The sequence below is a fragment of the Maniola jurtina genome, chromosome 15, assembly GCF_905333055.1.
Source record: "Maniola jurtina chromosome 15, ilManJurt1.1, whole genome shotgun sequence".
NCBI lineage: Eukaryota > Metazoa > Arthropoda > Insecta > Lepidoptera > Nymphalidae > Maniola > Maniola jurtina.
Window position 1 is genome coordinate 4,369,976 of NC_060043.1, and position 22,204 is coordinate 4,392,179.

Below are 22,204 nucleotides of genomic sequence, written 5' to 3' on the forward strand. Positions count from 1 at the left end.
ACGATTTGCACCAGCTGTTTCAATTTTAACTTTAGTCTTATATATAAAGGCTTAAGAGCTTTATTAGTCTCTCCTCTAGAAGACGGAATAATACATACGACAAAAATAAACGACTAGTCAGGTGCAACAAGTTTGCTTTGAATGACCATAACATCAAGAAAATATTTTTTTAGAAGTTTGCGAGCTTGCGAGTTATAGAAAAGTAACGCTCGCTTCTCTTGCAGTCGTAGCAATTATTATAATTGGCAGAATTTTCTATCCCAAGGGGAAGAAGAAGGTACTGATCGTTTCAAAATTTATTGCAATTAATATGTTAAATTATGTGGAGTATGATAATAGTTGCGTATTTTTATACCTTAGGAAAGTCTGAAGAACTTGGTCCATCAGTTACTATGATCTTGGTTGTGGAAGTAGGTTCCGATTTGCCGAGGCTATAGAGTAATTTCACAAAAAGTTCATCCTTCTTTTTTGTACGTTAAATGATTAGATTGATTTATGATTACATCAAAGATTCCCTATACAAGAGTATTTAGTGTTGTATTCATAATGGGCAGATTGATATAAGACGTAGGTAATAGGAATTGGGTTTCTTCCATCGCATTCCTGCCCCTAAGAACGGGAGGGGTGTTCGCCTACGCGGTTGAGTATCGATCGAGCACGGGCGCCGGGCGACGTCAAAACTGCGTCATTGCAATTCCCCCTTACACAAATCCTACCCAATCTAATGTAGGCTTGCGTTAAGGGATCTGACCTTTATTAAGTCGGGGGATGAAGATGTGGGAGATAATTTCTACTTAATTATAGCAATGACATAAGAAAACCCTTAAGTGAAGAACAAATACGCTACACGGAGATTGGTTACTGTCACCTAGACTTCCGCTTCCGATTTTTGGCAGCTTAATCAATAATTAGAAATTATAGTTTCCTGCGTAGTGGCTTTGTATTTAACCCGGAAGTTCTTGGTTACGAGATTCACTGATCCCGAGAAGTCAATTACTAATTAAGATAACGCTTAGCGGCAAAAATTAATTTAATATCCGTAATATGTCCACAAGTTGTTATCATCAATCGTCAAAAAACTACATATTTTTTGACAAATAACAAGTAACCTATCGACAAATTACAGACAGCATTGATTAACAGGGCTCTCTCCGTCACTCGCTTCATACAATCGTAGTTCCAATTTCATTTGAATATTAAGCAACCAAAGTCCATAAAATTTTGCAGATATATTCTAGAAACTAATATCTGTGTCTGTGGTGTTTTAGATTTTTCTAAAAATATGTAGTTTTAAAATTACAGGGGCTCAAAGATTTGTATGAAAATTTTTAAGACCGCGTAACTTTGAAACCGAATATTTTAACAGAAATCTGGAAAACCACAGACATAGATATTAGTTTCTAGAATATGTCTGCAAAATTTCATGGACTTTGGTTGCTTAATATTCAAATGAAATTGGAACTACGTTTGTATGAAGCGAGTGACGGTGAGACCCCTCTTAATAATTTCGGGCAATAAGCTATCACCACAAAGAATAATCTAGCGTTTTGAGCTCGCACTGACTTATAGTCATCAACCAATAACGATAGACATTCCGTGCTCATACATATGTACAGTCAGTCGCTAGAACTGACTGTGCTGCTTAGCTATGACAAATTGTATTTCCCCACGAAATGCTAGAAGCTGTACAGTTTGTCACATAAATATTTCACGCTTAACAGAGCTCTCTCCGTCACTTACTCCATACAATCGTAGTTCCCATTTCATTTGAATATTAAGCAACCAAAGTCCGTGAAATTTTGCAGACATATTCTAGAAACTAATATCTGTGTCTGTGGTGTTTTAGATTTTTCTAAAAATATGTAGTTTTAAAATTACAGGGGCTCAAAGATTTGTATTTTTCTTTAAAAAAAGGCCCAACTTTGTGCTCGTTTTTCTAAACAACGAAGCAATTTAATGAAATTTGGAAAAACCACAGACCTAGAAAATTTAATGAATATTATGTAGTAAAAAAATTATCGTTATATATTTTATATTGTTATAATTATGTGGGAACTACGAAAACCAGAAATTACACCCAGAAATCTTGAAAATTTCGTGCTGTCTCGATTTGTGCAAGCGGGGTGGTGAAGTGCGGGGGACGACACGTGAAACTGACAGAAACTGACAGTCTAAACACACGGGCCACATTTAGACTGCACCCAACTCCAAACTTGTCGATAGGTCTAACTAAATACACTGGTACATTTCAACTTGCGTTAGACGTATGCGTTACCTACTCAGACGTTGCCTGTAGATAAAAATATGTCTCATGTTTGCTGGCAATAGCGCATGCATCAAACCCTGCAAGTTGCAACTCTCTTGCAACCTATTCCTCACGCAATACGCACAGCTTTAATATTATAATTTTTGACAATGTATACTATATGTAATGCCATATCACAGGTCACTCTCTGATTTATTGCTAACAATTTACTTCCAAATGCAAAGAAATCTAAGTGTGTTGAATTCACACTGCCCAATACCAGGACCTTAAATGACATAAATTCATTGATAAATAATCATATGTTGAAAATAAAGGAGAACCCCGTGTTTCTCGGTATAATGTTAGATGCAAAGCTTCTATGGAACACCCACATATCAACACTTGATGGTAAACTCAGCTCTGCTGCTTACACTGTTAGAAAAATTCGACAGGTACAGACGTGGAAACTGCAAAAATTGTATATTTTGCCTATTTTCACTGTATTATGTCTTACAGACTCTTGCTATGAGATAAAGCGGTAGATATTGAGAAAAAAATGTATTACAGAAAAGGACAGGACGTGCAATTTATAATTTAAAACCGCGCGCTGCCATACAATAAAAATATAAGGAAATAAGTACCTTATCTATTATCTTATAGTAGCTTCTAAATATATTTACAACTAGCTAATGCCCGCAGCTTCGCTCGCGTGGATTTAGGTTTTTAAAAATCCCGATCCTTTCATTTCCCAGAACAAAAGTTGCCTCTCCGTAATAGCCCGTCCCCGGGATGCAACTTGTTTCTGTATCACGTAAGAATATTTAAACGGATTATCCTTTTCAAATCCCGAGGGATCACCAGGATTTAGGAATGCAATTTCTTACAGCATCAGGGTTGAGGTCAACGACAAAGTGTTTACTTGGTATAGATACCTTCAATATCAATTAATAATCGACACTTTTTAAATCCCATTAGCTTTAGTAGTCAGGTCCCCTGCAACATCAGGATTGAGGAGTTGGAATCCAAATTTTTTATTGAACAATGTCGCAAACTTTCTTTATCGATTAAAAAAACTACCCAAAATTACGCAGTTAGGTTACCTGCCAAATTTCATGGTTTTGAGTCAACGGGAAGTACCCTAGAGGTTTTCTTGACACACACGACAGACAGAGAGATAGACAACAAAGTGATCCTATAAGAGTTCCGTTTTTCATTTTGAGGTACGAAACCCTAGAAAACGTAGGAACGGCATTCCGAACCAGTGGTAAATTTTTCTGACCATCCAAAAACACTTTGAAGTTTACCTAAAAGTTTACAGGAATAAAAATTTATCATTGTACCTATTCCATTCCATTTCATTCTATTCCATTCTGTTCAAAGATAAATAGATAATAAAAATATTTGTCACCGAAACAATAATTTACGATACATCAACCAATATCAATTCTACTGATGACAATCTGACTATTACCAAAGTGAACGACTACTATAATATGTAGAATGATGAAAAATGTGTGCCGTTTGCATTCTCACTAGGTTCTCATTAAGTTTGTTTTATTTGGTTAAACTTTCTGGCATTTATATTGTTATGACGTTTAATTGGCAAACAGTCTGTTTATTGGCTGAAACTCAAAAATTCAGCCAATCACAACAAAGAAAATATTGTAATAATGATTGATGCAGCTTTCTGTAATTGAAAACAAAATATTTGACATTAACTTGAATGTGACAGTGTTTTCCGAATAGGGTTGCCAGAGGCCCCGTATTTTACTGGTTACCCCGTATTTCAGGATACAGAAACCTGTAATTATGAAAATAAAATACGGGGCAAATAAAACTAAATATTTTTAGGGTTCCGTAACTCAAAAGCAAAAAAGAACTCTTATAGGATCACTTCGTTGTCTGTCAGTCTGTCAGTCTTTCCGTCTGTCCATCTGTCCTTCTATCCGTCTGTCATGTGTTCATGAACAAATATTAGTATTTTCAATTTTCAAAGTAAGATAACTACATATATCAAGTGGGTTATCATATGAAAGGGCTTTACCTGTTCATTCTAAAACAGATTTTTATTTATTTTTATGCATATTTTTTTAATGCATAACAGTTTTTGATTTCTCGAGTAAAATGTCGGAAAAAATACCCGAATACGGAACCCAATTTCGTTTGCATGAATTTAGATTTTTAAAAATTCCGTGGGGGATTTTCCGGGCTAAAAAGCCGCCTAAAAAAAATGTCTGGGATGCAAGTTACCTCTGAATAGTAAGTACCAAAATTTTGGTAAAGAAGATGGGCCGTGAAAGGGTAACAAATAGATAGGTAAATAGATATACTGTCGTATTCGTAATATTAGTATGGATAGGAAGCTTTAAAAATAAAATCTTGCTATGGCTACACTCGTTTCCCTTTCACTTTATTTTTTTCTGTATTGAACCAAAAACACTTACGCTCACTGCGCTCGCGCTTTTTTATTGTTGTATTTTATCTCACTGTCAAATTGAAAGGCGAAATTCCACTAACCAGGTAATTAGCCCATAAAGTTGAGCGAATGTTTTTTTCCTCATGACAGGATTCAGTTCCGGCCCTGATAAAACCTCTCCCGCAATCGATTCCTGGCTACGGCCATAGTATTGATACTGTGAAGGTGGAATTACAAATTAAATGTAATTTTAAGTTGAAATGAAAAGATTGTATGCATGAAATGTATAACATTTTGCTTTACAACACTAAGAGTTTTTAAAAGCTATTTAAATAAATAAATCTTTTATTTAAAACCACATTGCAAACACAGTTCACCAATCAAGACACGGCAACGTACAGAGAAAAAATACAAAACTTACAAATAAACTGAAATATCTGAATAGGCTTTCCATGCATTTCAGAGAGAACCACCGCCTATTTCTTCAAATACTTCAAATTTTCCTTCAAATCTAAACCCCGTATTTTTGATAGTGGTAGCCTGTAAATCAAAAAGAGCCTGGTGGCAACCCTACTTCGACCTAGACAGAATGAAAAATTGTTTTCATTACTCGGTATGCCTACTGCCATAGTGTGACAGAAAGTGTGACGGTAGTTGTGACCTCTGATTGGCCGACTCTCTTTCACTATTTGCTAAAATTGATGATTGCAACAACAATTTTTTCTTTTTTGTAATCGAAAACAGAACACGGACGTCAAACAGGTTGACTAATTGCAATCATTTCTGACCGGCTAACATTGTTCCGCTAGTGGCTCAAACTCACGGTCGCAGCAAGAACATGGTAAATTCAGCCAATCACAGCAATTTGAAATTTGGTTATCACAAATGTACCGATCTAAGAACCGAGAATGCACGAACCAGGGCAGATAGAGATAAGAACAATAATATCATACGTAGGAAATCGACGGGGGATCGTTGACAAGGATAGCCTTAAATATATTATACTAGCTGATGCCGGCGACTTCATTCGCGTGGATGTGGGTTTTTTAAAATTCCCGTGGGAACTCTTTGATTTTCCGGGATAAAAAGTAGCCTATGTGCTAATCCAGGGTATAATCTATCTCCATTCTAAATTTCAGCCCAATCCGTCCAGTAGTTTTCGCGTGAAGGAGTAACAAACATACACACACACACACACACACACATACAAACATTCTCCTTTATAATATTAGTGTGATTACCGAGTAAAGCCCGAGTCAGATACAAGTAGCCCTACAGATAACTGTGAATAAATTACTTTATCTCACGTTCTAACAGCCATATATTACAGGTTCTATAATAGGGATGTACATGCAGAATATTGCGGTATGCGGCAGAATAAATGGCGGATGGAGGCTAGCGGCCGGCGACCGGACTGCATTCCAAGATCCGCGACGACTTGATCGTACAACGGCTCTTAGGCCCTACAACATCTAGCAACGCGGACTGCTTTACCGCCTCGTCGCCTAGGCCAATATCCTATCGTCTAATACTAATCGTTTAAAGGAATTTTCATAATGTAACAGGATATTGCGTTAAGGGAGGGCACGGGCCGTGAAACTCGCTTTGGAAGTACAGAAAGCTAGCTATATATAGTACGCAACAGGTTGAGATGGCAATCGGGGTATGAGGCTGGGGGGCGCCCCACACACTCGCACTCACCCGCAGCGGGTTAGCGTGGTAATGGCGTTCTATCTGTCTGTCTGTCGCGCACTATAGCTATTCAGTGAAATAATTTTCAGAATCACATCATCAGTTCTGGAGATTATCACCTACATACAAACTAACAAATTTTACCTTTATACTATTACTTAGATACTTAGTATTGATTTGTATTAATAGAATACATAGAATCTAGAGATTTCAAAAGTCTTGGGTGTGAATTACATGTGAGCGGATATGATTGCTAGATATATAACTTTTTCAATATAAAAATGAGTATAAATTATCACAACGAATAACACACGAGAACAATCATTAAATACAAAGAAACGCGTTTCCAAACAAAACTGGGGTCAGGCCAAACAATAAAATGTAAAGCATCGACTCAATGACAAATGCGGTGACTCACACATCGTTTCAGAGACATCCCATCCTAGCGCATCGGCATCCATAGTACTAATATTATGAATTCAAAAATGTGTCTGTTGGTTTGTTACTTCTTTACCCCTCAACTTCTTATTTCAACCGTCCAAAAACTTAACATTGCAAGGTTTAAGACATAGGATCTTAGATTAAGGATTGGTCTTCGCTGCGCGTAACGGTATCCTATCCTTTATCTAAGGATAGGATACTATTAATAAACTTGGAAAAACAAAGGGTTCCCGTGGGATATTTAAAATTGTAGATCTAAGCGGATGACCTCGACGGGAAAAATAGATACAAGTAAGTATATAGTATGAAAGTACGTTTAAGATAAACTATCCTGGTATTTATGAATATTTTAATAGAATGTAGCGCAAGTGAAGTCTATACAAACAAACAAAATGGATTTTTTGTATATTTAGTACGTATCAAGTTATATTAGCATCATCAAGTGTTGGTGTCATTTTGTAAAACTCGACATCAGAAGTGGGATTTGCCTGTAATTATTGTCAAGTATAGTCCGTCCAAAATGAGTTCTCATGCGCCATTTTAATTCTATAGGTCAACTGTCATGTCAAAAGTACGGGTCACCTAATAATAAGGTCTAAAATCGTACTTTTGACATGACACAAAGTGAAAATGGCGCGTAAAAAGTAATTTTTTAAGCATTATAGTAGTATAGTATATTTTATTGAAGTTTCGACGAAGAATAAATTGTACAAAAGCGGATCTAGAAAAACAAAGAAATATTCATTTCGTTGATCTTAGTATTGCTAGATGCTAAGGCGAATAATTAGTTTGCAAATAGGTAGTACAAAAGGTATTTATTACATGAAATATTTTAATTGAAAACGTTGCACGTATGAGTACCTACTAAGTATGCAGATGCCATTTTGTACGGGCAAGTCCTGGTGCACCTGCTTGTTTGAAAGAAACAAAAACGAAGATATTCCAAGGCCGTCCACTGCACTAGGGCAATGTGTTCCAAACACGCAGTTTATTTTTAGGGACACCAGTGATACTCGTGCGACTATTTACGTAATTATAATGGACTGTACATATATACAGCGCACATGGCAGGACGTCACATCGAGTGCACGCAAATGCGTATACGATTTGTAATACAAGGAACGGCCTAAAACACATCAGACTACATACAGCACAGGTCCTGTCTGTCCGCCAACGTGAACCCCCTTTATACAGTTCTTTTTAACCTTGGACCCAAAAAGAGGAGTGTTATAAGTTTGACGTGTGTATCTGTGTATCTGTCTCTGGCACCATAGCGCCTAAACGAATAAACCGATTTTGATTTAGTTCTTTTTTTTATTATACTTACCTTCGAGTTTAGAAAAGTTTCCGTTGGTGTCGTCGCGCATGTCGACCGATCTAGGAGGCGATCTAGGTATCGACCTAGAATGACTCTACACACGACATGTTTAGGAGGCAATGTAGTGTGTAAAATTCTTTAATGTTGCAGCCACATTGAGGTTAACGTCAATGCCCAACAACGCCATAATTATCGCAATAATCATCGCATTAAACTGAGTGGCCACACTTGAACGGTTAACGCCTTATGCCAATTGAAACGTGAATCGTCTAACGCCAAACGGCATTGTGAACGCCGTTATACGTTCATTGCGGTTACATCTAACGCCGTTGAAAATCGCGTTGTTGGCCGTTAATATGGCCGGGACATAAGAAGCCTGCAGTTAAATATCAGCGTGACGGTCCGATGGAGAATTCAAAAGGCAAGCTGATACCTAGCGCCAAATATTTAGAATTAGCAAATCGCTTTCTATCGTATCTTATACAGTGTTGCATAAGTGAGATTACGATTTTGATCGATTATGTTAATAGAGTATGACGTAAGATTATTTTTCTGCAGGTACACCTATCGTAAGTTGAATAGATTTGGTCTGACTCTGAATCATTCTCTATCAATGGGAGGTCTTGAATGACGGGTATTGTTTATGATAATAAAATCATCGCTATAGAAATATTCACTAAAGAAAAAAGAAAATAATGTAGATAAGGTTTGTTTATAATTTTGGGTCACTTTTGCTGTTTCTTTTAATTGCTGGGGTAACACAACAAAATTATAGGAATTTCTTACTCTAAATGAGCTTCGTTTGATACGTACGTGGTGATAAGTTCTTTAAAAGTATCCATATCATGTATGGGATAATAGTGTGTATAGTAAACCATTGGACTTCGTTTGTGGTGGCGTTTGCTGGCGCGCGTGCGGAGCTTTATTGGAGTGTTTTTTTTGTGAGAAGTGGCCGGTTTTTGTGTTCTGCTGGTGTTTATTGGTGGTGGAATTGACTGGGAAGCGCTCTAAAGGGGCACCGCGTGTCTATGTCGGCGGGCGCCGGCACAGAAGAAGCCCATACTTATACATATAGTTTCCATAACTTGTGAAAAACTACAAACTTGACATTGGCTAATCAGTGTAAAGCCAGACGAGAGAAAAAAAAAGTAAACCATTAAAGAGCTCTAAGGCTGAGATCTATACTCTATAGAATAGATCATAAATATGTACTTTGACTTTGCTAAAACTTAATACGTAGGTACGACATAGTTTGCTAAGTAAAATCTGAGAAAAGTCCAGAGTTATCCTCAAGCTCTATAATATTGATATCAGCATAACATAGCATGCCTGCATGTCGGCAGCGCGGCGAGCTTTTTCAACTGCAACTCAAGCTTTATTTTCTTTAGCATAATAATTATGGTATCATGAATAAAAAACACGGAGGAGGCCACGCGCTGCTTATGTTTCGTTTTCTAATTTACTTGACCGTTGCAGTCAACTAGTACTTTCGTGTGCATCTAGTTGTATAGAGATCAAAGCCATACTGTGAACGCGGAACAGATAAATCTAATAACTAAAGAACTACAGACCGTAAGCTCTAGATATACAAGGATGATATAAAAGCTTAGTTTGCTATAATCGTAATCCGCCAAACCAACGAAATCTGTATGGTACGCAGCACCACACAAATTCCAACACCACTCGACGCGCGTTTCGCCCCGACACCGGAGCATCCTCAGGAGATGTAGACCTCACAATGTCTAATTGCAAAGTCTATAATACATGTAAGCTCTAGATTCAATTTTTCTATTCCGATACAAGGTAACCCTTGACTGCAATCGTACCCTGTAGTGACGATTCAGTCTATAAAATGGAAACCGGCTACCAGACGAAGCGATGAATCGCTTGGCAGCACGGCTTTGCCACTAGGGTGGTAACAAGCCACGGCCGAAGCCAGACCAAATCAAAGACAAATTAGAAAATATCCAAATTATAATAAATTCCCAAATTGTTCCTGCCGGGGATCCAACCCGGATCCTCCCACTAATAAGAGGTCCCACGGAGGTCGTTACTCGTCAAGACTCAAAAGATTTATTCTAGCTTAAAAATTCTACTTAACCTACGATGAAAAGTACTTCCTATGTCAATCAATCTTAATTTGTAGAAAATAATTATCTAATTGAGAACTTGTCAGCGAACTTATAGAGGCTGTCAGGGTTTCGAAACGTCTCTATTACATTTAATTTGCGATCTTTATTTTTAATCGTGATGCAGTCAACGACCTCCATCCGTAACATGGTACATGCTAGTGGAATGCGGACTGTCCTGTGCTAATAAATAATTGTAAAAGCAGAAAAGAGCTATTGGGCCCAACAAGCGAATCTATACTAATATTATAATTATAAAGAGGAAACCTTTGTATTTTTGTATGTTTGTATTGAATAGGCTCAAAACTACTGGACCGATTTCAAAATTTCTTTTACCATTACTTAGAGGGATTCTTCCGAATCCGTATAGGCTATATTTTATCCCGGAAAATAGATAGGATTTTTCGTGGCAGTGTCCACCCGTGCGAAGCCGGGGCGGGTCGCTAGTATACTTAATATTACAAGAATCAAAATATATTTTTTTGAAAAGTTTTGTCATTCAGTAAAGCTACATTTATTTAGTTGTAGATATTCTGGAAACTTATTCGATATGCATTAACTAAGATACATACCTACTTATTAAATAACATTTTACTTAACGATGGCTTGTAGAAACCAAAGGGGTATGGGTTGAATAAAAATTGTCATAGCCCTTCTAGGCTAGTCCGCTACCATGTTAGACTGCATCACTCACCACCAGGTGAGATTGCAGTCAAGGGTTAACTTGTATCTGAACAAGTGTAAATTAAAAATTTATTACACCCCCGACAAGTGAAGGCATCTTGACAGCTTGACATAAATTTGTCAATTGACATAATATTAAGAACCTAACGGTTATATAACCTTCTTTTCTACAAGAAAACTAGAAAAGAGCTGATAACTCTTAAACGGCTGAACCAATTTTTTTGGATTATAGCTAAGAACACTCTCGATCGAGCCACCTTTCAAACAAAAAAAAGTAAATTAAAATCGGTTCATTCGTTTAGGCGCTACGATGCCACAGACAGATACACAGATATACAGATACACACGTCAAACTTATAACACCCCTCTTTTTGGGTCGGGGGTTAATAAAATAAATATTTTCTGTCATATTATTAGAAATTCATAAATCATATTTTTTAGAAACTTTCTTTAGAAAGTCAGGCTACTGGGTGGTTTACCCTACCCAAGTACCTATGTCATAAGTGTTGATTTAAACTGGCTTTAAAAAAATAATATTTATTATGTATTAGTATATGGTGAAAAGTCGATTCTGGGCAAGCAGTCTCAAGCAAGAACTGCATTCCAGGATGATGTATGGTCGTAGGCATAAGCCAAGTCCTATCTTGGTTGAAAAATGTAGGTAGCCCACAAATCCATAGTAATACGACGCGTTTTACTTTATAAATAGGAAGGTACTATTCTAATGGTAATTACGTGACTAATGCCGTTGCGACATTTTCTGATCACGAATAGTCGTTCAAGTGCGACACGTATAACATAAAGACCACACTGGCATGCCTCCCCTTTAAGGCTTAAGTTAACATAAGTGAATTCTTTAATTGGACAGGTAAGCGATATAGCCCATGCCATCAAAAACATAAATGAGAAAAAGTAGCCAATTTCTAAGTATATCAAGCAAGTGAGGGATTGTGAGCTTTGCTAAAAGCAATTGATATTTAAATGGGGGCCAAGTTCTATGGAAGGTATTTATATTATTGCTACAAGAATTAACAAGAAGCTTTTATTGCTTTAAAATATTGTCTTTTATTTTACTGAATATGTAATATATAGCTTAGCAAGTTTGTATAGTCGTTTCTAATTACATTTGATGTTTAATATGAAATATAGTGCAAGCTTAAGAATGCACTGGTAAGTTTTCAATTTTTTTACCCCAAAGTAAGATATGTAATAATCTACAAAACATGTAGATGAGTAACTTAAAGAGCATACTGGCAATTGGCATGCCTTCCCTTTAAGTTAACATAAGTGCATTCTTTAATTGGGCAGGTAAGCGGTAAAACCCATAAAGTAAGGTGCACCATTCCCTTTTGTAACTTTCAAGATTTTATGTTCGATTCAATCAAGTTGGACAAGTACGTGGAAGCAATTTTTAACTAATTTTTTAAGGCCCATGATAGTTTTAGGATCTAGCTAACGCAATGTGCATAGTTAATTGCAATAATTACTCCTTTAGTTTTAATGGATACTCCGATTCTCGGTAGAATATCTAGTTTAGGATTTCCTAAACTAGATATTCTACCGAGAATCGGAGAGTTTTTCTATATTGGTTCATGTATGGTTTGTCAGGATGCTTTGAGGCCGCGAATACTCTATTCTCTACTAGCAAAGCCATCTTCTGCCAAGTTACCTACAGTTAAATTACAATTTGGGATACCTATGCCATAGAATTATCTTTAGTTACCTACCAAGAACAGCACAACTTTCATCTTTATACAGCATCTTCTAAAATCAGGTGAGGTCAAGTAAATTGGCTGTCTAAAAAAAGTTATTTGATACGCCAAGTTAATTTCACTGATTTTTAACCCCCGACCCAAAAAGAGGGGTGTTATAAGTTTGACGTGTGTATCTGTGTATCTGTGTGTCTGTGTATCTGTGTATCTGTGTATCTGTGTATCTGTCTGTGGCATCGTAGCGCCTAAACGAATGAACCGATTTTAATTTAGTTTTTTTTATTTGAAAGGTGGCTTGATCGAGAGTGTTCTTAGCTATAATCCAAAAAAATTGGTGCAGCCGTTTAAGAGTTATCAGCTTTTTTCTAGTTTTCTTGTAGAAAAGAAGGTTACATAACCGTTAGGTTCTTAATATTATGTCAATTGACAAATGTCAAGCTGTCAAGATGGACGTTGCCTTGATACATAATTATTTATTTGAAAATGATGTTTTGGAAAACTCTGATACTTTGGATCGTAGGCGCGGAATAGTCCAAGAAAATCGGTTCAGCCGTTTGAAAGTTATCAGGTCTTTTCGGTCTTTTCTAGTTACTGTAACTTCACTTGTCGGGGGTGTTATAAATTTTTAATTTACACTTGTATATTCACGTTTCAATTTAGAATAGCCGTACAGAATTTGATCCATTATTTAGCGCTGAACACTCGTAAGTTGAATAGGTCGTGGTTTTCCTTTCACTTCGATTACTGCCGGGATTGAAGAACATATCAAGCAGACAAAAAGCAACGGCCCCTCCCTTTGGGGAGAGGTTATACGCAACGTTTCTCACAAGTCACAATAAAAGTAATGGATCGCTGGTCTTAAAAATATACTGATTGTGTGCTTGAATTGTTAATGTGTTGCTTTGTTTCATAGCTACACGTCTTATTTTGTTAGTGTGCGTTGGTTTGCAATTCTAATCTTCCCTTATTAAATGGTAGAGCCCTGATCATATTGTTAATTCAAGTAATAAACTCTTGAATAGTTGGATGTCCGCGTCGGTCGCTTTGATTAACTGTAGATATCAATTTACTGATAAGTGATTTCTATGTTAATTCTTTGTGAACTTTTATTGATTAGTGATTGTTATGAAATGATTTGACCAACAATTCGTTATACGAACCACAAATCTAGTGATGAGTATGACAACACTTAAGGCTCACTCTATCAAACAAGAGCTCATGTCTTCTCCTAAACTTGTTGTTCTAGTATGAAATCAAGCAAGCATAGGGCTGGGGTCAACAACTCAGCAGTGCAGAGAAATGATATAAGCTAAGATTGATTGCAATTTGCGTACGATCACACTGGAGATACTGCAGACATTATGACTTTTTAATGTCTTTTATTATATTTATAAGTATTTTGCAATTAGTTTAATTCAAAGCTTTATCTTAATTAAGTAAATCGAACTTGAACTCGAAAAAACATTTATACTTTATTTTGATTCCTGGTAGGAATACAGCGTCCTGCAATCAGTGTAAAACACATTTTTAGGGGTCTTTTACGTGGTGTTGTTATTTTTCAATTAATCAATCGGATTGTTTGTTGCCTTATCTTTCCGAGAGCGCGCCACTACACACGGTCCTCCGCCTTCCTCATCAATCCACTTCCCGCTACCTTCTTAAGGTTGTCGGTATGTCTTGGTTATTGTTTTTAGGTAAGGAAAATTATTATTGTCGGATTCAGGCTGCGCAGGACCGTGGCGTGTGGAAGCTCCTATAAGAAACCTAAGTCCAGAAGTGGATCTCTTTCTATGATGATGAAATTATTATTAACATTATTATATTACTAGCGACCCGCCCCGGCTTCGCACGGGTGGACACTAGCACGAAAAATCCTATCTATTTTCCGGGATAAAATATAGCCTATACGGATTCGGAAGAATCCCTCTAAGTAATGGTAAAAGAAATTTTGAAATCGGTCCAGTAGTTTTTGAGCCTATTCAATACAAACATACAAAAATACAAAGGTTTCCTCTTTATAATATTAGTATAGATTAACTACTAATCTCGAAGCGAAGTTTGGCGTTTATTATTCGAAAAGATTCTGAGTCTATTTGACTCCATTGACCTAAGGATGGACCAAGAAGCACATAGGAAACTTTATAGTTCTTTTAATGCTTTCCACAAGGAAGGACGATACTAAGGTAGGGTATTATTGGAAATCGGTCGTATATCCTCTTACTGACTTGAATCAACGTTGCTCTAACAATTAAATAAATAAATAATAAATAAAAAATTGTTACTTAAACTTTTACAAGTATTTTGAATCGTCAAATGCATACCACTAGTTTGGAATGCCTTTTTAATTAAAATTAAATTAAATTAAAATCAGGTCACAATATCCTCTATCATAATGAGTATCAGATAAAATTATGCAATTATCTGATACTCTTATTTGAATTTCCAATCTTGAAAAGTTGGACGTCGGTCGCTTTGATTAACTGTAGATATCAATTTACTGATAAGAGTTTTTTTTTGGGTAAACGATCAATGGCTCAGGAAGACCTGTCTATCATAGTCTAGTAATCGAGTCAGTTGTAAACTCTGATCTCACTTTAATCTAGGCTCGTTCGTAATTATATTTAAAAAAATATAACTCAAGAAAGATTTTAGGTCAAAAATATGGATATTTAGACGCTAGTAACTTTTAACATAAGCAATATTTCTTTAAAATTAATACGTACGAGCATAGTTCTTTATTATATCTACAACGTTTCTAAAAATTATGAAAATTGGACTACATTAACGGGGAGAAAAACGTTATCGCTTTTTGTATGAAAATTTACAACTGGACAATGGTATAAGTATTTCATCCATCCATCCATCCATCAGTCTGTATGCGTCCACTGCTGGACATAGGCCTTTCCAAGAGCGCGCCACCAAACACGGTCCTCTGCCTTCCTCATCCACCCGCTCCCCGCCACCTTCTTCAGGGGTATAAGTATTTATTTAGAACTAATAATAATTCGTTTTTAGATTTGAACTTTTCAGGTACATTAAGAAAGTTGCACACCGGTAACCACCAAGCGGGTACTAGGTACAGGGAGGCGCCGACAGAGCGGTCAACGACTTGGCACTATTTAGTCTAAGAGACAGCCTCAAGATTTGCTATAGGGTTGATAAAACTTTTTTTTTTTGCAATAATTATTATTATTGTCATGTGTCTCGTAGCTTTAGTTTTAAGTTACGTAATTAATTATCACCACTACAAATTTAAAAATTTCGACCATCAAAAAGAGTACAATTGTACCTACTTTGAATAAATGATTTTGACTTTGACTTTGACATGTTAACTTTTGCGCGTCGATGCACGTTAATGTTTATGGTGAACGTACATTACAGCAGCGAATTTTCCATAGTGAATTCGAGATTTCGTCTACGTTAGAAAATGCAGATGATGCCATTTTGCACTGCACATGTTATAGTTTCCAGGAACGGAAAAATGCGAGCTTACCTACGTATTGAAAAAATTGTAGACGTATTTTTTAGAAGGATTTGAGTTTTTTTTATCCATCAACAAAATTGATTACTCATTAGATGTCTGTCATTCAGAAAAAAATAAGATAGGTACTTCGAGTATCTTATGGCTCTAGGGCTCTATTATGAATTATATTGATACCTAGACTTCTAGAACCAGTATACGGTAAGCACATTCTACTTTATAAATTTGGGACTTACAGACACAGTTACGCCTACTATAAACATAATATAACGTAAAATATTACCAAAGTAGCTATATCAAATTAATAGGAAAAGGAAAGCGAGGAGTTTTGTTAGTTTCGGGGGATACGAATTGAGTTGTTTAGTTTAGTCAATGGCGTGATTTGGGTCGTTTAGTCAATGGCGTTACTTTGTACTGAGTGCAATCATTTCATATTGAATCTCGACGTTGTCTCACAGACTAATTGGAACACTGTTACTTTCAAAGGTCGTGGGACGTACAGGGCGTCCAAGCAACTTGAAAAGTGACCTGGTTAAGTGTTACAACAAGCGAAAATCCAATTAAGCTCGAAAGTTGTACTGTTGGCAAGTATTTTTTGCATGCCAAGATTATGTAAGAGCATTCATGCAAAATATTGTCAGTATGTTTTAGCTGGGAAGATCCTAGTTTTTGATTGCAATACTAGCCGACCCGACGCGGATTCGCTCGGGTGGAATTTTGGAAATCCCAAGATTGCACCAAGAGAGACTTGGTTGACTTCAACATAGAGACAGGAAGAAATGGCAGAAGTTGGTGGTTGACCAGATCGAAGAAAACGTGTGGCGGAAGGATGTAGAGTGAATATCTTATGTCCTTAATATCTAAAGCTTATGTCCTCGTCTACGTGGACTAAACATTCGAACCCCTATTTTACCCCCTTAAGGGTGTCATTATGAAAAATCCTTTCTTAGCGGATGTCTACGTCATAATAACTATCTGTAAGTATGCCTTTCAGCCTAGTACGTCCAGTAGTTTGAACTGTGTGTTGATAGATCAGTCAGTCAGTCAGTCAGCTTTTCATTTAGATTTTAGATTATGAAATAGATATTAGATGTAATATGTCGGGCATAAAAGCTACAAACCAGAACTTAATGGCATTCACACATGGAACTTTATGCAAATACAAAAGAGACTTTCATCAGATGATGGATAGCCGATAATCTTTTACCACTTGCACTGTTACAAAACAGAATTTTTTTTTTGAAATACTTAAACATATTTGCATTCACATACATTTCCAACACATTCTAAGAGAAAAATAGCATAAAGTTCACTCTGGTATCTTATATTATTATTATTTTATTACTATCTTCTATTAATTTAATCATTATTATAATTTTCATACCAAATCATCATTTAATATGGTAATTATCACATAATAGCGTTTATTTGAAGCTGTAACCTTTCTAATCCACATCCATACTAAAGCCAAATGTCCACTAGCAATAAAAATTACGGAAGTTACTTTCCAATGGATGAACTTGAGAAATTGAATTACTGCGAGTGTTTCACAGTGCAAGTATCTCACCAGTGCCAAAGCCGACTTCTGCAGGTTTTATTGCTAGTGGATACTTGGCTGTTATAATTAAGTAATGCGAAAGTGTGGAGTCAACCTGGATCGATCTTAACGAAAATTGGCACAGGCAATATTGTGGTTTATATACATACTCATTTTATTATTCCGGAAATACAAAAACATCTCACGCGATTTTTTAAAACCTAAAATCAATAAAGATGCAGGTATCATATTATAGTATCTAGTAATCTACACTAACATTACAAAAAGGTAAAGTTGTAAGTCTGTTTGTAGGAAGTAATCTCTGGAACTACTGAACTGATTTTGAAAATGCTTTCATCAATAGAAAGCTTCATTCTTCCTGAGTGACATAAAGGCTATATTTTATTTTCAAACACATATAAAAAATTATTGAAATAACTAGTACTTTTATTTTGTATAGCACCAGTTAAGTCACTCGCTTATGTAAATCTCAGACTTCAGACCGGGCGTGGCCGAAAAGACTCGCGTCTGAGACTGAAATCTATAGAGCGCACTTTGACTTTGCTCAGTTTTAAAACACTGTTAAAACGAGATATTTCAAATTATTATTATGGCGTGGCGTGGCGTGGCGTGACGTGCCGTGATGGCGACGTCATCTGGCATCGAGGCACATGACGTCGACGTCTGCCGTTTGCCGCGTGCCACGGAATCGCGCCTTAACGATACAATAAGCAACGGTAAGGCCTCATTTACACGAGAGCTTTTTAACGTCCGTTAAAAATGACGTACGACGTTTTAACGGACCTTAACAAAGCTCTCGTATAAATGAGGCCTTAGTTACTTCTCACTTCGGGAGTCAGTACCATAGTTATTGCAAAAGCTCATGAAGGATTGCTGTACGATACTTTCGCCTTACATAATAATATGCAACCTGTCACATAAATCTCGCCACTCGCAAACGAGTTAAAAGATAAAGAAGTTCCGAACTGGTTTAAAAATCGGAATACGTAAGAAATAATTGATTGAGCTAACATGCTGATGTCGACCTGATAGACGATCAGATTTTATCCAAACAAAATTGAAACTGTCTGACTGTACTGTCGACGCGATGTAAGTATATCTTATCCATATTATTATATATTATACCTTTATATTTTTAAAGAGCATTGAGTGTAACTTTTCCAGTTAATCAATGTACGGTCGTCTTCAGAATTTGAGTAGCAATTCTGCGAAACTATTGCATTAAAAACCTGTCGCACTTATGACCTTTTTCTATAAACGCACCACACACACATAACGCATGTGCACAACCGTGTCACGCGAATATGATCATTAAGGTGCTAAACGACTTACGGCCTTTGACTGTAGCTACCTACACTAAATACTTAAACGACAGTATATTACTTGTGTCAGATTGAGAGAGCACGATACCTAGATTGATTGGGAGAAAACACAGTTGAATTGATATTCACTTGAAAAGATACATTCAGATCTCAAAGGACAACCCTTTCCAGAGTTGTATGAGAAAAGTCAGTTTTTATCACTAGTTCACTCATATTTTGTTAGTTAAAAATTAATTGGTTACAACAACAATGAAACACACTACAACAATGAAATTATTAGTAAAATTTTAGTCAGTAAGTAAATAATAAATGGTACTGATTTACCAGACTGATTTTTAAGATAACACTATCAAAATTGCCAGGCAAAAACACTTTGCCTCAAGGTTTTCGAGATATCTATCAAACAGAAAATGTTCTACCATAAAAAGCATTTTCTGCTAATACAGACTTTCAGAATATTTTTAATCTAACATTTTTAGACAATAACAAATTGAAATCAAGTTTCAAGAATTCTGTGTTGTTTGTTTAATGTAATACAATACAAATAGCATAAGTTTTTGTTAATACTGAACATTAAAAATTTGTCAAGGACAGATTACAAGTTAATATGTAGCTAACACAAACTTGTATGTGCACATTTAAACTTTACTAATGTTCGTATTAGTAATAAAACCACCAAGATTCTAGCTGGCTCTTCTCAGTAGAAAGGACATTCCAAAACCAGTGGCAGATTCAGTTGATGGTTTAAAACAACTTTTAAGAGTTTTTAGGGTTCCATACCTAAAAGGAAAAACGGAACCCTTATAGGATCACTTTGTTGTCTGTCTGTCCGTCCGTTGTGTCTATCAAGAAAACCTATAGAATACTTCCTGTTGACCTAGAATCATGTTTGGCAGGTAGGTAGGTCTTATAGTACAAATAAAGGAGCAAATCTGAAAACCGTGAATTTGTGGTTACATCACAGAAAAAAAAATTAAAATGTGTTTTAATTTTCGAAGTAAGATAACTATACCAAGTGGGGTATCATATGAAAGAGCTTTACTTGTACATTCTAAAACTGACTTTTATTTATTTTTAAGCATAATAGTTTTTGATTTATCGTGCAAAATGTTGGATAAAATACCTGAGTATGGAACCCTAGATGCGCGAGTCTGACTCGCACTTGGCCGGTTTTTAGGGTTCCGTACCTCAAAAAGAAAAACGGAACCCTTATAGGATCACTTTGTTGTCTGTCTGTCTGTTTGTTTGTCTAAAAATCTTTCTATTTCTATAATGTAAGTGTGTAAAATACAAAGTACTTACAGCTCCTCCCGTTGCCGTTGTGACAACACCATTTTCATTGTGGTTGGTTAACTCTTAAGGCGGCGAGCCCTTGAGGTTCACTGCACTAGAGTCTCACTAATTCACGCGGGCGACGGCAGAAACGCCGTTGCCATTATCACACCTATGACAAAAAAGTAACTATAAGTATGTATGTAAGTCTAGTATAAGTAAGTAAGTCTAATATAAGTAAATAAGTCAAATAATAAAAACCAGTTAGTGGTGGTCTTAAAATAGTGTTATCCTTTTCAATGTTTCCTGTGGAAAAGGATAGCAATACTTTTAGATTTGTCAATGTAGTTTAGAAATTGTATACAACCAAATGAGCACCAATGTAATTTTAACTGTTCAGTTAAATGGTAACTTTAAAAAATCAGAAATTACAACTTTTTCTCTACCAGAGGTGGAATTTTAGTAATTTTATGGAACAGCTCAATTTTTTTTCATAAGTATTTAAAAGAATGTTTAAAATTATTCTGCTTAGAAGAAGAGCTAAAAACCATGAAGGTTTAAAAACTAAGCAGGTAAAAATGTCAGGTGACATGCAACAACAATCACAATCAAAACTGCACATGTATTGCCTGCTTATTTTTTGTACATGTAAAATTAATATCTGTGCCAGTTGTATTGCTATCCCTTTCATACTGTTTTTCGTAGAAAAGAATAGCACTAGATTTAGAGCTTTCAATTTATATGAAGATTGTGTACAACAAAATTACTTAAGTAAACTGTAATTATTATTTTAATTATTAGGCTGTTGTAAAATTAACATGTAAATAATACATAATACCGATCCATACTTAATATTATAAATGTGAAAGTGTGCCTGTCTGCTACCTTTTCACGGCCCAACAGTTTCACCGATTCTGACAGAATTCGGTATAGAATTAGCTTGTATCCTGGGGATGGACATAGGCTACATTTTATCCCGGAAAATCAAAGAGTTCCCACAGGATCTTTAAAAACCTAAATCAACACGGACGAAGTCGCGGGCATCCTCTAGTAGTTTATAGTTAAAAACCAGAATTTGAAATACTAAGTACTTTATCTAAATAATAAAAGAAAAAGCTGACTGACTGACTGATCTATCAACACACTGCTCAAACTACTGGACGGAATGGGCTGTTCGGCATGCATATAGCTATTATGATGCAGACATCTGCTAATAAAGGATTTTTGAAAATTCAACCCCTAACAGGGTAAAATAGGGGGTTGAAATTTGTGTAGTACACACAGACAAAGTCATGGCATAAGCTGAAACTAGGTTAATAACCATCAATATCAACTATGTGCAACTTATTAATTACTCAGCGAAGGTCAAGACCAACAGATGTTTTTGATGTACTTAAAACAAGATGATATGCCCATTTATATGCACAGCAAAAGCAACAGCTGTCAATGTAAAATAAGTTATAAATACCTACTGGACTATTTCAGCAAGAATTTGGACTTTTTGGGACAAACAATGCAGGGGGCCTAAGAAATTAAATAATTACAATTTAAGAATTAAATGCAAAAGGTAGAATCTGAAACCTTGTTTTTAAAGCAATGATATTCCCCAACACTCAATACTACACCACATAGCTTGTTTTTACCATTTAAGATACAATTAACAATCTTTACCAATTTTCACCAAAAACTACTTATAAGACATGCTTTATGCCAATGTCCAGATGTGCCAAGATCCGGGTACACAAATGACCCAATATAATATTATGGTCCAAGTATAAGATAAAAGGCCTTGTAACATAGCTAAAAATGAGATGAGATTCTAAGTTATATCTTATCTACTTAGATGATGTCTGCAACTTCATCCATGTGGATTTAGGCTTTTAAATAATCCTGTAAATGCTGCTATTTGGTAGCTACAGGTTTTGAGGAGGAAA

The 22,204-nt window shown here is 36.0% G+C and overlaps 1 protein-coding gene across 1 annotated transcript in view; it reads right to left on the minus strand.

Moving 5' to 3' along the window:
* Positions 1-22,204, minus strand: part of LOC123872377 (lissencephaly-1 homolog) — a 51,189-nt gene that overhangs the window by 20,867 nt on the left and 8,118 nt on the right. The window contains exon 2 of the mRNA XM_045916609.1: positions 20,301-20,442. Coding sequence (XP_045772565.1) covers positions 20,301-20,338 — 38 coding nt within the window. The 5' untranslated portion in view covers positions 20,339-20,442. The remainder of the gene's footprint in view (positions 1-20,300; positions 20,443-22,204) is intronic.